The 18,488-nt window shown below is 40.2% G+C and overlaps 1 protein-coding gene across 1 annotated transcript in view; it reads left to right on the top strand.

Moving 5' to 3' along the window:
- Nucleotides 1-18,488, top strand: part of LOC136866814 (inactive dipeptidyl peptidase 10) — a 1,081,356-nt gene that overhangs the window by 875,577 nt on the left and 187,291 nt on the right. Inside the window, exons 6-7 of the mRNA XM_067143919.2 lie at nucleotides 6,352-6,566; nucleotides 11,524-11,690. Of these exons, the coding sequence (XP_067000020.2) occupies nucleotides 6,352-6,566; nucleotides 11,524-11,690 (382 nt within the window). The remainder of the gene's footprint in view (nucleotides 1-6,351; nucleotides 6,567-11,523; nucleotides 11,691-18,488) is intronic.

The raw sequence follows: 18,488 nt of genomic DNA, 5'->3' as shown, positions 1-18,488 counted from the left end.
AGGCATATGTGAAAACCATTCTTAGTTTTCGTACATACTGAAGTACTGTGATTGTACATACGTTGTAAAACACATACTATTATGTAAAGTAATGCAATAGGTAAGAACATGCGGCGCAGTACAGTGGATTGCTTTTGTATGCTGTAGGTCCCTCCAGTCGTAAGGTCAAGTGATCTGTTGCGATAAATACACCTGGAAGTAGGTAAAAATGAATCACAACAAGCACTCGAATTGATTTTGTAACTATCGAGCAAGTTGGCCATGTGGTTAGGGTCACACAGTTGTGAGCTTGTATTCGGGAGACAGTGAGTTCGAACCTCACTGTCGGCAACCCTGAAATGGTTTTACGTTGTTTCCCATTTTTACACCAGGTAAATGTTGGGACTGTACCATAACTAAGGCCACGGCAGGTTTCTTCCCACTCCTACCCTTTCATATCCCATCGTCGCCGAAAGATTTTGACGAAAATTAACAAGGAATCTTTATAAGATAAAAAGAAAATTCAACGCGTTCGAAGTCGTGGCCACAGCTATTAAATATAAAAGTGCTGTATTTCATCAAGTTAGGGGCTGCCTGGCCGAGGTGGTAAAGGTGTGCTCGGTTCACCCGGAAGGACATGGGTTCGAATCCCCGTCAGGAAGTCGTAAAATTTATGAAATGAGATTTCCACTTCCGGAGGTGCATATGGCCCTGAGGTTCACTCAGCCTACACCAAAAATGAGTACCAGGTTAATTCCTGGGGGCAAAGGCGGCCGGGCGTAGAGCTAACCACTCTACCCCATCAAGTGCCGAGGTTACGGGTAGTGGAAGCCTTTACCTTCCACCCCTTTATGGCCTGTACGGAGAAGACTTTACTTTGCTCTTTGCCTTTGCTATTTCATCAAATTTCCTTATGTAAAAACTCTGTCGGTGCGACCTAAAGCCATTGTAAAATGATTATCTAACTTCGTGTTCACAAACACTTCTGTGTGTCATAGACACAGTCGTTAGTTTGTCTGACGGTCACCCGTATGCAGTGAGTACGTGTGTGTTTACAAACAAGCGTATGTCGTAAACCAAAACGAAAAACACTGACTTTTTTCCTTCTGTGCAATAGCAGGACGTTGACAGTTATGCCATACTGTAGCAAATACACTTCCTATATAACCCTCAGGCTTTCTGTATAACTTCCCCTTACACCCTGTACAGCAGAAGTAAAAATGAAATGGCGTATGGCTTTTAGTGCCGGGAGTGTCCGAGGACATGTTCGGCTCGCCAGGTGCAGGTCTTTCGATTTGACACCCGTAGGTGACCTGCGCGTCGTGATGAGGATGAAATGATGATGAAGACGACACATACACCCAGCCCCAGTGCCAGTGAAATTAACCAATGATGGTTAAAATTCCCGACCCTGCCTGGAATCGAACCCGGGACCCCTGTGACCAAAGGCCAGCACGCTAACCATTTAGCCATGGAGCCGGACACAGCAGAAGTATGACCTCAACACAACTAATTGTGCGTTAGTCACCCCTGACGTACGCTCGTCAAGGCAGGGAGAGAAGAGATAGAAACTCCATGGTAAACGACCATAAAACTCTATACTTGAAGAGATAGTAAATTTTTCTTTGTACCCATTTGTACCATCTACATCTAAGGAGTTTCAAGCCGACCGAAATGGCCGTGCCGTTAGGGGTGCGCAGCTGTGAGCTTGCATTAGGGAGATGGTGGGTTCGAACCCTATTGTCGGCAGCTCGAGAGATGGATTTGCTTGGTTTCACATTTTCACACCGGGAAAATGCTGGTGCTATGCCTTAATTAAGGTCACGGCCGCATCATTCCCACTCCTAGCCCTTTCCAATCCCATCGTCGGCATAACACCTACCTGCATCGGTGCGACCTAAGGCAAATTGTAAAATAGAAGCAAGAAACAAACACTGGACAATATATTTTTGATAAATGATAGCCTGAAAGTAGAAAACAAACAGAAGAGACATGCTCATTAAAATGTAAAAAGTTTCAGCTACCGTAAAAAAAGCATGAAATTTATTATGCCTCACATAAAATAACAACAATATTCCTCTCAACTGCACAAACCGGAGGTAGAGTCGCCCACGTCTCTCCTGCTGTGATTACTGCACTGCATCCAGTGCCCATGTGTGGATTATTCTGTCAGCTTAAAATAAGAGGGATATACTAGTTTGGACACGTGACAAGCAACTACAAACGCGCGTTAACAAATTAATATTCCAGGTAAATGTGGATACGTTAATGAGCACAAAGACACGCTTGACAGGAACGATTAGCGAATGGACAGGTTAGCTCAATTACATTAGGGAATGAAATGAAGTTTAAATAGTTATCATATTATTAGAAATAATAATAATGAGAAAGAGATTTATTAAAGAAATAATAAATCGTCCGTTCTCCAATTCGAATCCGGAATACAGTCAGGTTACAATTTCAATAGAGTTTAAAAGCATCAAAAAGTAGAATTTTATAATTGTCAATGCTGTTATTACCTTCCTTTCATTCCAGGGGATGGGCGAGGAATGTCAATCACGTTTTCATGTATCGATGAAAATCAATTATTTGTAGAGAGTCCCTCAGAATCTTTATTACTACTTTTTTTCTATTTTGCAGAATGGAGCATTCGAAGTTTGTAATAAAGTTGATGTCTGACTAGGGAGGGTGCCTCTTGCTCCAAATACCAGGCCTCTATAACAATCCACCACTCGATATAAATTTTGTACTTTGCTGACAGGGCTCCAATGTATTTTTCTTATTTTTCTCTGTAAGTAAATCTCACTTCCCTTATCACTTTATTTTACAAATGACTAATCCGCGTTTCCTATGAAGACTTGATCAGTTTTAGCTTTCAGTTTTCAGCAGTGTTCTTCTAGCTCTCCAACTCTCTGATTTTCGTAAGCTCTATTTCTAGTGAAGGCTAGTGACCTGGGCAGATTCCGCACGAACTCTTGGTATCCGAAATCCATGATCAGTAATATTTATCTTAGGAAAATGTCAATTCAAGCCGCAATGTGTCCGCAATGGTATTATAAGAATGGACAAGAAATGCGCGAAAATATACATCATATTAACGACAAGATTTTGATGTAGAAGCGCCGCACAGATCGAAAATTTGGTATTAGAATTAATATACTTCCCCATTTCGAACTCGGAATGAGATGAAGTGGAAGATACGTTCTTTAAGATAGAGAAAATTATAATTATGAATGATAATAATGGTATTAAAATTATAGAAATCTTCCGAGCTATGGTGTGATACAGTCAGAGATTTTCATTGTTTCTTAAGAAGGAGAGAGGCATAAAATGATTAGAATTTTTTGGCCAATATTACACGTTTGTAACTCTTTATTTTCTTTATTGGTCTCACTCCTGTGCAAAAAGCCGCAGAGTACATAATTACTAAATTCTACTAGCAAAGTAATACAAAAGTCAAATTCTACTCATAGACTATCATTTCCGTGCATTCCATGGCTCATCCCTTTTTCTTTCTTGCCGATACATTGACAGGTCAGACCTGACTGAACGAATTTCTTAGGCACTGTCTTGAGCTTTCACGGAATTCGATAGGCCTAATGAATGTATACATTTCTGCGATTGTGCAAATTCGTGTACGATTACTGTAGATTCTTTGAAGTCATTTGCAAAACAGTATCTTCACATATACATTTGATAGAGGTAATTTCATCAAAAACTTCTGTTTCTCGTTTTACCACATTGTCTTGCGTCATATGCAGAAAACACTCTGAATCTCGAGTGTCAAATTTATATCACATTAGCTTTTGTACTAATTAATTGAGGAAAACAAAGTTATTCACGTTTGTTTTGTCCTTTATTCCATATTGCTAAATCTTGTAAGGTGATCATGGTTAAAATACGAAATTTGAGTTGTTGCTGTTGCCTTGTTACATTGTTAATGGACCGGGCGAGTTGGCCGTGCGGTTAGGAGCGCACAGCTGTGAGCTTGCATCCGGGAGATAGTGGGTTCGAACCCCATTGTCGGCAGCCCTGATGATGGTTTTCCGTGCTTTCCCATTTTCACACCAGGCACACCTTAATTAAGGCCACAGCCGCTTCCTTCCCACTCCTAGCCCTTTCCTATCCCATCGTCGCCATAATACCTATATGTGTCGGTGCAACCTAAAGCAACTAGCAGCAACATTGTTAAAGGGTTTGTATAATCTGATTTAATGAGTATTTCTACTCACTTCTTTCCTGCTAACGAAGTATTTCAATGTGTGTTGTTGTGTGAATTTTGTGACTCGCCAGGTAAATATACACTGTAGGACTATTACAAGTTTTTAACTAAATATTTAATTTATTTTAGCAAAGTGTTAAAAATGATTTATTTCTGTATAAACATTATAAAAAATTACAACAGATAATATTGCTTCTCTGAAGCAATTAAGATACACCTCTCATCATGAAACATCTACACATTATTTTTGATTTCACAAAAGCAAGTAATCAAGTTTGCCGTTTTAATTGACTGTAAATATCGTGATCTTAGCAAAGAGCTACAGTTTTACGTGAAATCTGAACCACAGAAACGTGGTTTTCTCATTCCCAAAATATCGTGTGCATTGGTCTAATTTCAGTCGACAGTAATCTTGAAGGAGAATTCAGTGACGGGATGTAGAATGGCAAAAGAATGTGATTAATTCATTAATATAAGCAAAGAGAGCCTCATAGAGAAGGATTATTGACAATCGCTTGGACTGTGGATTGGTTGAACTTCTGAATCATCTTTGAGGTCAAATATGAGGTTGTCTGGCACCCGTCCAAGCCAGAATTCTCCCGAAAACTATTGTTTAAAATTGTAAAAATAGTGCTGACAGCACGTTCGATAAAGACAAAATATAAAGAAAAATCAATCGGGCAAAGTTCGTAATTTATAACGCCACAAATAGATTTTATAAATCTAACGATAGTTTCCTGTTCTGTGTTTTGTTTGCTTCTGGTTCACGAGTTTCCATTTTTTTAATCTGTAGTAGTATCTGTAGCAGTGTCCAGATAGGCAACGGACGATCAAAATGGTTCGAAACAAAGAGAGATGTCCAACAAGGAAGTGCCCTATCACCACTCCTGTTCGTAATGGTAATGGACACGGTCATAAAATCTATCGAGAAAATGAACAGTGAACCAAACGCCCTGATATTTGCTGATTATGTTCTTTTATGCGGAGAGACAGAAGTTGAAGTTCAGAAGAAACTTAACGAATGGAACAATACATTCAAAAAAATGTTAGATTGAAGATGAGCAAAACAAAGACAGTGGAAATGATCATCAGCAAGGAAGGAACAAGCTCAAACATATTTCTGGAAGGAGTAAACATCGAATCATCTTCCCACTTCAAGTACCTCGGAAGCACAATTTCGAAATACAACATTGTTAGGCAGGAAATACTCAGCAGGATACAGAAAGCATCTGACTTCTGCAGTCAAGCCAGAAATCTTCTCTGGGACTGAAAAATATCACAAGAAGCGAAAACAACCATGTACCACATTTACTCCGTACCAATCCCCACGTACGGTTTAGAGACATGTACCCTACTAAACAAAGACTTCAGCAGAATCCAAGCAACTGAAATGAGATTTATTATAACCATGAACTAAACTACCAGCAAGGACAAGGTCAGAAATGAAGTGAATAGGAAAGTAGCTTGTATCGAGTTTCCTATTACCAGCGTCATAAAGAAACGTAGACTTCAATGGTATGGGCAAATAATTAGAATGAACAGGGAAAGACCTGCCAAAAAATATTTTGACCTTAATCTCATAAGAACAAGACCACAGGGAAGGCCAAGAAAACGATGGATAGAGACTGTAAGATCAGATGTGGAGGAGAGAGGACTCAAATGGGAGTATGAACTGGAACAGAAGATGTATGAAGACAGAAGGAGATAGCGAGCGCTTGTACACCACACCCGGGAAAGTGGCGTTGGAAAATGATGATGATGATGATGATGATGATGATGATGATGATGATGATCATGATGATCATGGTGATAATGATGATAATGATGATCGTGATGATGATGATGAGCATCTGATGCTATTCACAAATATTTCCCCTGGCGTTCGTTACACTGTCATTGCAAGTACTGTTGCTCTAAAGGCGGCAGTGAGTAAGAGCAGGTCCTAAAAGATAGAATAACAGTTGTATGTTTGCTCGACTGGATAGAGAGAGAGAGAGAGAGAGAGAGAGAATATATATATATATATATATATATATATATATATGTGTGTGTGTGTGTGTGTGTGTGTGTGTGTGTGTGTGCGTGCTAAGCTATGATATGCTAGTGTAGTGGGTCAAATGTCAATAATAAAATAACTTCCATTGCTCCAGGCACACGACGGAGCTAACGCCACCCATGGACGATGACACAAGTCACCCGCTACTTCAACTGGCAGTTTGGTCCACTCGAGGGAACGCCCTTGCCTTCGTGTACCGCAATAACATTTACTACAGGCCGCGTGCTAACGAGAAGACTGTATATCAGGTCACGCATAAGGGACAGCCTGGTGTTATCTTCTATGGCGTCCCAGACTGGCTTTACGAAGGTAAGTTTAAGTTGCATAGTATAAATTAATATTTCCTCGTAAAAGTACTAAAAATATTCATTTTCCTATTTAGTCACCTATCCATTCATTCATTTATTCATTCATGACAGGTATTCATTAAACATTTGCACTATGTAATCTATTTTCAGTTAAATCCTCAATCGTAATATCGGTCAGATTTTATTTTATTTTATTCTAAACCTACGTCATTTCGGGAAAATTTTAATTCAATTTCGTGTACCTTAATTGTAATGGAAGAGGAATGAAGACGTTCTTCGAATATGGTCTGGCACTATACTTGGATTATCCTTAAATATACGGAAATATATGTGTTGTAGGTTTAATATGGCTATTGGAAGATATCAAGGCATTAAGATGTTTGAAACCAAGTTGTTAGATTCATAAGCTCACAGGACAAAAATTAGTCATCGTAATGCGCATGCACAGATGGATCGTTAAGCCTGTACAGGTGGCGCAGCGAACGAGCCCCGTGCTCAACCGCACACGCACTGTCTACCTGAGCATAAGGCAGTAACGATCAGTGAGACTTTGATATTTCAAGAGAACAGGGTACGTCAACACGTGACAGAGTGACAAAATCGGGGTATCATGTTAGGGCGTGCCCATGGCCATACGATTCGTGAAGTTGCTGAATTTGTTGATGTTTCGCAGCGGACTATCCAACCTGTCTACAGGCAGTGGTGTATTACACGTGGCCACGAAACACGACGTCTGAACTGTGGTCGGAAAAAGGTCCTGACTGAGAGGGACCGGAGACGAGTTTCACAGCTTGTGAATAACACACCCGACAGGAATTGCTTCAGTCAGTGAATGAAGGTCCGTTCCAACCTGTTAACCGAAACTGCTCTTCGCAATGTTCTATAATATAATTTTGTGTGGCTATTTCTAGCCGAGTGCAGCCCTTGTAAGGCAGACCCTCCGATGAGGGTGGGCGGCATCTTCCATGTGTAGGTAACTGCGTGTTATTGTGGTGGAGGATAGTGTTATTGTGTGCTGTGTGAGTTGCAGGGATGTTGGGGACAGCACAAACACCCAGACCCCAGGCCATGGGAATTAACCAATGAAGGTTAAAATCCCCGACCCGACCGGGAATCGAACCCGGGACCCTCTGAACCGAAGGCCAGTACGCTGACCTTTCAGCCAACGAGTCGGACTTAGCAATGTTCTTTAACGTGAAGCAAATTCGACCCATTCTGACGCCCCACTCCGCATGACTGGAAATAATGTTCCATGATGAACACCTTCTCCTCTGTTGTAAGAACCATAATTGCAGAAATTAACACAACACTAAATTCAAAATATGTAGAACTGTTGTATAAAATAAATAAATAAATAAATAAATAAATAAATAAATAAATAAATAAATAAATAAATAAATAAATAAATACTTCCCTTCTAGGGAAAAGTTGACACTAGGTGAGCGATAATTTCAGTGCCGTTTTATTTGACGCCATTTATGTTGCCTGACTCTCAATTTTGAGGCCTACATGGGAAATGAGGAGTGCTATAATTCCCCGTTGCTTTCCTTGCTGAACCAAAATGAGCTACTACATGCAGTCTCCCAAGTCCAATGAAAAGTAGACACCAATCGACCCTACAAGTGATCGAATTTGTCACCCACAATAAAAGTATTCAGGGATCCTCCGTGGCTCAGGCGGCAGCGCGCCAGCATCTCACCGCTGGGTTCCGTGGTCCAAATCCCGATCACTCCATACGAGATTTGTGTTGGACAAAGCGGAGGTGGGACAGGTTTTTCTCCGGGTTCTCCGGTTTTCACTGTCATCTTTCATTCCAGCAACACTCTCCAGTATCATTTTATCTCTCAGTAGTTAATCATTGCCCCAGAGGAGTCCGACAGACTTCGGCAGCCGGCACAGTTCCCATCCTCGCCGCTAGATGGGGACTTCATTCCATTCCTACCCGGTAGAATAACTGGACATAGGCTGTAGACTTTCATTTTCACCAAATTTACAATAATTCGAACTATTTTATTAAATAAATAAATAAATAAATAAATAAATAAATAAATACTTCATTTCTAGGGAAAAGTGGACACCGAACGTGCAATAATAATTGCAGTGTTGTACGTTTTGCCACATACCGTATTTACAATAATAAGATAAATAGCAGTTGTTTTATTTGACGCCATTTATGTTGCCTGACCGTCAATTTTGAGGCGTGCATGGGAAATTCGAAGTAATATAATTTCCAGTTGCTTTCCTCACTGAGCCAAAATATGCTATTACATAATTATAGTCTGATAAGCTCAATAAATGGTACATGTCAATCGATCCTATAAATGACCGAGCTCGATAGCTGCAGTCGCTTAAGTGCGGCCAGTATCCAGTATTCGGGAGATAGTAGGTTCTAACCCCACTGTCGGCAGCCCTGAAAATGGTTTTCCGTGGTTTCCCATTTTCACACCAGGCAAATGCTGTGGCTGTACCTTAATTAAGGCCACGGCCGCTTCTTTCCCAACTCCTAGCCCTTTCCTGTCCAATCGTCGCCGTAAGACCTTTCTGTGTCGGTGCGACGTAAAACAACTAGCAAAAAGGAAGACCCTATAAATGATCGAATTTGTCAACTGCAAGAAAATTATTCTATTCTGTTCGATTCTGTATTATTACACAAAATTAGAACCTCTTTTGTATGTGTAAATCGACTCTTTGTGGTTAATCCAGTGCATATCTCTCTTTATTTTTGAAGTGTGATGAATACCACACTCGCTTTGACTAACGTTTCTCTATTAGGTGGCTGCAACAATATTAGTTACCATATCGTTTTTTTCATCCGCTTGATAGAGTTTTTAATACTCGAGCGAAATCAAGCGCTTTGAGCGGAGAGTATATGATTAAAATATACAGCTCAGTACTGAGTATAACCTGCCGCATATCATTGCACACAGAGCTGATAGCAGCAGCGCCATGTATTAACTGAATTAAGTTCTTATATATTCTACCAGTCTCCATGGCAAAGCGTTTTCCGTGTGAATAGTCCCACCGATGTGTGCAATGTGGGGAGTAAATGTAAACTACAACCTCGTCAGGGGGACTGCCTCGCTTTACGTGACAATCAGCCTGCTAACTCTAGTTCTCGGGAAGTAACTAATTGTGATAGTTATAACGTTATACGAATAATTTGACGCTACTATTGAAAAGCTGTCTTCGTTGTTTTTCTCTGGTGTTTCTTTACCGCCTGCATAACGTAGTTAGTTAGGTTTTTTTATGCTCTAGGTTATGAAATCGTATCCCGGCACAGTCGGTTGGAATTTCAGAGCCCTTGTATGAGATATCTTCATGTTCTAAAAAGCGTACGGTCTTTAAATATTATTATTATTATTATTATTATTATTATTATTATTATTATTATTATTATTATTATTATTACCTGGCGAGTTGGCCCTGCGTTTTGGAGCGCGCAGCTGTAAGCTTTCATCCGGGAAATAGCGAGTTCGAAACCCACTGTCAGCAGCCCAGAAGATGGTTTTCTGTCGTTTCCCATTTTCACATCAGGCAAATGCTGGGGATGTACCTTAATTAAAGCCACTTCCTTCCCACTCCCAGGCCTTTGCTAGCCTCGTCTTCGTAAGACCTATATGTGTCGGTGCCACGTAAAGCAAACTGAAATATATATTCTATTATTATTATTATTATTATTATTATTATTATTATTATTATTATTAGTTGCCTATTAGATTTGGGACTACACAAAGCACTTACAAATATGTTTTTTTTTTTGCTAGGGGCTTTACGTCGCTCCGACACAGATAGGTCTTATGGCGACGATGGGATAGCAAAGGCCTAGGAGTTGGAAGGAAGCGGCTGTGGCCTTAATTAAGGTACAGCCCCAGCATTTGCCTGGTGCGAAAATGGAAAACCACGGAAAACCATCTTCAGGGTTGCCGATAGTGGGATTCGAACCTACTATCTCCCGGATGCAAGCTCACAGCCGCGCGCCTCAACGCGCACGGCCAACTCGCCCGGTACAAATATGTTTACCTTTCATTGCACCGATATTTCCTCCATTGTTCTGCTGTGGTCTTTTTTCTACCTTTGGTCCAATTTGCGCCGTTTATTTTCTTCGGTTTGCGCACGCGCCGGTTGTGGACGCTCGTTTATATTCCTTTAGTGGCGTGAAGAAGCTTATAGCCGCTTGCACACACACTGATTTTGGACGGCCAATAAAATAGTTAGCCGTCCACATTCCTTTAGTGGCGTGAAGAAGCTTATAGCCGCTTGCACACACACTGATTTTGGACGGCCAATAAAATAGTTAGCCGTCCACATTCCTTTAGTGGCGTGAAGAAGCTTATAGCCGCTGGCACACACACACACTGATTTTGGACGGCCGGTAAATTAGTTAGTCGTCCACATTCCTTTACTGAAGTGAAGAAGTTTATAGCCGCTTACACACACGCTGATTTTGGACGGCGGGTAAATTAGTCGTCCACATTCCTTCAGTGGAGTGAAGAAGTTTATAGCCGCTTGCACACACGCTGATTTTGGACGGCGGGTAAATTAGTCCACATTCCTTTAGTGGAGTGTAGAAGCTTATAGCAGCTTTCACATTTAGTTCCTACATCAGCTTCACTTATTACTGTACCGTACCATAATTATTATTGACAAATCGGAGTTAACGTACCAGTTTATAGTCTCAAAAATGACGGCCAATAACTTCATTGCAAGCATGATATCGGAGTACAAAGTTCTTAAGCACATTTTCAAATATCCCTAAACTAAATTTAAATATATACATGTAAAAATTAGCTGAACATAATCCCGGAAACAATAATAGTAATAAGCTTATATCTCCGTAAGTTGCCTTATAATGTTCAGTACAATATCCCATAGTTCCTATTTATTTTTACTGAAACACCCTGTATACAGTCTAGGGTTAGTATTAACTCACTAGAATGTCTGTTATTTTGCATTCACAGAGGAGATCCTGCACAGTCCCAGTGCGATGTGGTTCTCACCGGACGGAAAGATTCTTCTGTTCGCTTCCTTCAACGATAGTCTGGTTGGAGAGCTACGGTACCCATGGTACGGCAGTTTACAGCAGCGGCTGAAGTATCCACAGATGCGATCCTTGAGGTATCCTAAGGTAAGTCTCAGTGCTTATCTCATGACCTGTACTCTAATAATAATTAACGTAACCTTTATGAACAGATGAAGGAGAAATGAAACCATCTAATCTGTTACTGCATAAAAATCCGGGCTTTAGTGATCATATTTCAGCTTAGAATGACCAGAAAGATTATGTCATATAAGGTTCAGTACTGAATGAACTACATGTATGAATTTTCGCTCTCACCGAGCTCGATAGCTGCAGTCGCTTAAGTGCGGCCAGTATCCAGTATTCGGGAGATAGTAGGTTCGAACCCCACTGTCGACAGCCCTGAAAATGGTTTTCCGTGGTTTCCCATTTTCACACCAGGCAAATGCTGGAGCTGTACCTTAATTAAGGCCACGGCCGCTTCCTTCCCACTCCTAGCCCTTTCCTATCCCATCGTCGCCATAAGACGTATATGTGTCGGTGTGACGTACAGCAACTAGCAAAAAAAATCGCTCTAAGTGATGCATGTGCTGCGGGTCAGTATTACTCCCCTCAGCATTGTCACGAAACGGTATTTCGAGGCGCAAACGACGATATAAGATACTTGTGCTTCAGAAGAAATGGAGAATCCGTCCCCGCAGACTGAAAGAGATGCACAAAGATCTAGAGGAAGGAAGCATAATCCCAGCCGAAATTCAAGATAGATAAAGTTTTATAATAAAAGCTGCATATTTTAGGAAAAACTGCTAAACTGCCAAACATAACAGTGGGTGAACGACAGAGGAGCCAAATGTTGAAAGACCTCGGACGAGAATGTAATGGAAAAATGTGCAAGCCTAGGGTCGGAGAAAGGTCGATAGCATATGTACTCGTAGCCAATAGCTGGCTGTACCGCTTTATAATAATTAGAAGAAAAGGGAGAAGTAGAAGAAGAAGATGAAAAGAATGTATTGCTTTATATCGCTCTCATTTCGTTTGTGGTCTTTTGAGATTCCGAGATGCCGGTATTTTGTCTCAGAGGAGTTAGCTTACATGCTAGTAAATCTACGTAAATGTGATTTATGTGAGTACCATCAAATACCACCGAGCCTAACCGGAATCGAACCCACCAACTTGGGCTCAGAAGGTAGCACACTACCTTCTGAACCAATCAGTCTGACATTTATTTTTTTATTGCCTGTCTGGTAACCAAACACCGTGGAGGTTGTTTGAATACTCGAATTACACCACTGAAGTCTATACTGTTATAAGGAAACTGCAAAAACGGGTGGTGGTGCTTTAGTGAGGCACTCTAGCCAAATGAGGAGAGAAGAACTTGAGGAGTTGGATGCAATAACAGCGTAAGTAGACTTACGTTATCTTGAGAAACAGAAGCTTGAAGTTTATAAATGTTCTGAGTTAAAAGTAATATTAGGAATCAATCTGATTTTCATTTAAGGACATTTAAAAGAGCCAGGAAATGCATTTCCAAAAGAATTTTAATGATCTGTTAGCTAATAAGAAAAACAGAGTTATTTAAAATTTCATTTTATACGCTGTTATTGCATGAAGAGCAGGAATATTATATTTTGCCATACATCAGAATTGATCAGGGAGTTAGGCAAGCATGATCGCCCACTATAGAGGAACAAAAGTGGCAGTTTATCCCACCTCAGTTCTCCAAAATCCCTAAACTTACTAAAATTAAGAACAAATTCCTAAAAAGAAAACAAAAAATTTGTCAGCTAAGAAAGGTAAAACCATTAAGTTTATTCTTTATTTAATACTAGCAAATGTACCCGTGCTTCGCTACGGTATTCTGCATTGTATACGAATATTGAAGTAAATACTGTACATGCAGTAAATAAGGTTGTTTTAAAATAGCATGTCTCTTAGCGTTATCCGAGAAACAATATGGAGAGGTCTCCATACGTTGTTTCCAGTGTAAAGTGCTTGTTACGGATTTGTGATGATAACGATAAGCTCACTTGCCTACTGCCATTCACAATCGAGTTGGGAAGTTTATATTATAATTACAGGCCCCATTGCCTACTGCGCGGTCACAATCGATTTGGGGAGTTTCCGTTACAATGGCAGCCCCTTTTCCTACTTCCAGACATATTACAAATTGAGGAGTTTTTATTATAATGGCAGGAAACTTCCCTACAACCAGTCAAAATTGAATTGTGCAGTTATCATTATAAAATAGGCCCCTTTTCCAACTGCCAGCCAGCTTCCTGCCAGTCACACCAAGTTGATGAGTTTCCATCAAAATAGCAGGCCAGTATGCCTAATGCCAGTCATATTTTAGATGGGTACATCTGTTTATAACTGCGGGAACGCTTGCCTACAGCCAAAGACTGTATGCTGCATGCTCCCTTGCCTTCTGAAAGTCAAATCGAGAAGTGAATTATTCATTACAATGGTAGGCCTGCCTCATTAATGCCAGTTACACAGGAATTGGAGAAGGACTCCATTCCTACTGCCAGTCATAGTCGGTGTTCGGAGTACTGATTACAATAGCAGACACACCCTTTCTCGATCGCTACAAAATCGACATCAGTGAATATATATATTTCGACATACGAAAGTATGTGCTTGTTTACAATATCGCAGACCTTCATTTACAGATTAACTGCTTCTAAACGGTACATCATATCGAGAAAGGATTGTACCATAAGACGCCGGATTTAGCGGCCTAAATTGCTGGTCTTATGATATCTCATCTATTCATGGGTCAGATTGAGTTAGAAACTTGGAATAGGGTAAAATTTGTGTAAGATTATCTCACATTGCATTGCTTTTCGGATAATTAAGTGACAGCTATATACATAGCATTTGGCTCACATATGGCTACTGGGTGGACCAATTTTCGTGTAGAGTATGATGATTCTATCTTTCCTCTAAGTGATGGAAGGTATGAATTATGTATGTGAAAAGTACAACTTTACTTAACATCGAGAAATAGAGAAAAATCAAACGTAAAATGGATATAAATACGACAAAAAGTCGTAAGACCAAGGTTGTAGATCACTCCAAATTGAACGGGGATTGTGCCATCCGTTATGTGATAATACTTCCCGAAGGTCTGCACCATCATTAAAATTGCCTCCATATTTCGATATTCTTCGGGATAGAAAGGGAAAAATTTAAAGCTCTTGGAAGTTTTCCGTCCGTTACAGACTAAAGCGTAAAATTTTGCCAAATTTCAGTTTTCTTTCTCGACTGGCAGATTATGCCGCAATCTGGGTTTTCGGTGAGAAGTGTAAAAAGTAGGATTTTCAAGAAACTAAACCAAAAAATATGCAGATGATCATTATTACCCCTTAAGCGTGTAGCTGTACGAAAATTTCGACAAAATAGTCAATGTACAGGCACACAGTAGTTACGATTTTATTTACATAGATAAATAAGAAACCTGCTCCACGTACAACACCTTGTGGGCTATATCCGCTGGACTTAACCGAAAAAACGGACCGTTTATGATATCTCCCTTATTAATCCTCCTCTCGAAAAAATGCACATGAAAAAAAAGTTTTAGAGATGGAATTCCATCACGTTTGGTCGATTTCCAGTCAGGTTGGTCTTGTACTGTATATATTGTGTAAGATTAAAATCACCATTTCGGTTCCCTATAAACCGCCATTCCATTCCGGGTACATGAAATGTTATTGACGATTAACACGTAGCGTTTGACAGGTGGATGTTAATGTAAAGTTTGACTCAAATATCCTCGGTAGTTTTCAAGTTGTAAAACATACGCTTTACACGCACCCGCTCTTGAGTTAAGTCCGGTGGGACTTGTACCGGAAAACGGTCCGTTAATGATATCTCCCTTATTAATCCTCGGATTGAAATGATGCACGTGAGGAAAAAGGCTTAGAAATGAATTTCCATTAAGGCAGGTAAATTTACATTAAGTTTGGTTGTCTACATTTTGTGAGAATGCAAAATGACGGTTTCGGTTTCGTATAATCCCCCAGTCAATTCAGGGATTTAGAAACAATATTTGCCCTAAAACCTACCAAAGGACAGGTGGATTCTAAATATCAAGTTTGGTGGAAATATATCCAGTAGTTTCCAAGTTATAGACAAACAGACAAACAAACAAACAAACAAACAGACAGACAGACACCAAAACTGAATATATGCAGATGGTCATTATTACACCTGAAACGGATAACTGTACAGAAATTTCGCCAAAATTGTCAATGTACAGACACACTCTAGAAGTGCAGACCTTTATTTCGATAGTTACTGCTTTGTAACTGTACGACGTATCTACAAACGGACTTCACCATCAGACGCCCCTTTCAGTGCTCTACATGGTTGGTCCTATGACATCTTCTCGTATCTCCTATATTCATGGGTTAGATTGAGTTAGTCATTGAGTGGGGTGAAATCTTGTACAGTTTTTGGATGCTACTTTATATTTTTGATTTTCATCTGACAGCTAGAATCATAAAATTTGGCTATAACATTGCCAATCGTCATGTCAATGTGCGTGCCGAATGTCATGTACGTGTAAACGTACAAAATCAACTTGTATTTAATGTATTAGGGATAGAAATACGACGGAAAGTCATAGGACAAAAGTTGTAGATCTCTCCAAAATGAAACGCCATTTGCTTTGTGACTTGTGATACGACTTACTGATTAGCCACCATTTACCTCGAAACTAAGGTCTGCACCGCCGTTAAAATTGCATCCATATTTCGGAATTTTCCTGGGCCAAAAGTTATACATTTGCATAGCTTAGAATATATCCTCAAAGGAAAGAGTGTACAGCATTCGGGATTAGCACTCGCATACATACGTGGTAATTAAGAAAGAAAATAATACAGTTTAGTACGTTGAAATCAATAGAAAATGGATTATAACAAATATATAAATACCAAGTGAATGTATTGGAAAATCAAATGCTCCTCAATAAATTATGCCGGTGTGAGTTATGGATATAAGAAAGCGGTAATCGGAGAGAAATTTAGGCGCAGGGATTCTTAGGTAATCAGATAAGAAGATGAATATTTGTATTATTACTTAAGCTATTCGAGGACGGTTATAACCTCCAATGATATTCCGCCAATATCCCGCAGAATGGCGGATTGACGACTCTCTTGCATTCTACCCAAGGAACAACCACGAATTTAAACGAATGATGAGGAAAATGGCAATACGTTACTTCCCTGCTGGCAAGCAGTCAGAGACGTTGCCATGGTAACCCATATATTCGTTATCGCTCTGTCGGTCACTCAATGCCGAGCATGGTATCGGCAGAAAATAGTAAATTTCTCCGTCATTTGAAGAGTAAGGCAAATTATGAACATAACGAAAGTTGTTTATGATGAAGAGACCTTTCACATACGGTCCACAGAGTTTGCAGAAAATCAATAGTATAAGAGAAAATGGAGGAAAACCGTTGTGGTTTTCCTATAAAATCCCCGTCTTTTCAAAGATTTTAAAATGATATGCATATCGAAACCTTCCCCGGGGTGAGTATACTCTAAGTATGGAGTTTGATTGAGATCTATCCAGCCCTTTCGACGTGATGGTGGGACAAACAAACATTTTTATTTTTATTTTTATTTTGCTAGTTGCTTTACGTCGCACCGACACAGATAGGTCTTATGGCGACGATGGGACAGGGAAGGTATAGGAGGTGGAAGGAATCGGCCCTGGCCTTAATTAAGGTACAGCCCCAGCATTTGCCTGGTGTGAAAATGGGAAACCACGGAAAACCATTTTCAGGGCTGCCGACAGTGGGGTTCGAACCTACTATCTCCCGAATACTGGATACTGGCCGCACTTAAGCCAAACAAACAAAAACGAACAACTTTATTTATAAGATTATTTTTAAATCACCCCCTCGCCCCCTGCCCATAAGGGTGCTAGGGGTGTCTTACCCTCACGCGGTTTGTCTCCTGATACTAATTGATAAGTGTACCACGTTTGGTGAAATTGATCCAGTGGTTTAGGAGGAGATGTGTCATATACACACCCACACACCCACGCACACACATACATCAATTTTTATATATAGTAAGAAGAAGATAATATTTATATGTAGTTTTTCGATTAATTTTATATCTCACCCCCTTCGCTCCCCACTTGGATTTGCAAAAAAAATCCGGAGTAATACTATTCATCTCAGAGACCCTAAAATCTATGGATTCGAAACTGTTTTTAATTATTTCTATATCTCACCCCCAACCCCACCCTTTGCTCCCCACCTAAAAGGGGGCTGGACTTTAAAAAATTCTAGAGTATTGCTTTTCAACTCAGCGACCCCGAAAACTATGAATTCGACACTATTTTCGATTATTATTGTAACTAACCCCCCCGACCCTCTCCCTTAAGGGCGCTAGCGATGGCTTAACCCCCACACAGTGCTCGTCTCCCGATAGTAAGTGATACGTGTACCAAGTTTGGTTGAAATTGCTCCAGTGGCTTAGTTGGAGATGTGTCATTTACACACACACTTCCATTTCTATATATAGTAAGATTTTTACATTCGTACTTCACCCCCTTTCCATTCCCGCCCAAAGGAGTCCTATGAGTGCGTTACACAACAGTATTTTTTTTTCAGATATTAAGTCTTATTTGTACCTATTTTGGTTGACAGCTATGTCCAAACGTACATGCATAATCTCGCTGCTCTAGAATCCTGGAGCTGATGTTGCTATGGTTACGGCAGTTCATTTCTTTATCCGATTCCTAGAGCAGGGGTAGTGTGGTGCCAATATCTCCGTAACGGTTGGTTTTAGGGCTTTAAAACATGGTTTTCGGGCCCGTAGGGTTTACCGAGTTTTGTTCTTTGCGTCAAGAGGATTAAATTGAGCTTTGTCTCGTCCTTAAACGACAAATTCG

Source organism: Anabrus simplex, chromosome 3 (assembly GCF_040414725.1).
Source record: "Anabrus simplex isolate iqAnaSimp1 chromosome 3, ASM4041472v1, whole genome shotgun sequence".
NCBI lineage: Eukaryota > Metazoa > Arthropoda > Insecta > Orthoptera > Tettigoniidae > Anabrus > Anabrus simplex.
This window is presented reverse-complemented; position numbering and strand designations above follow the sequence as displayed.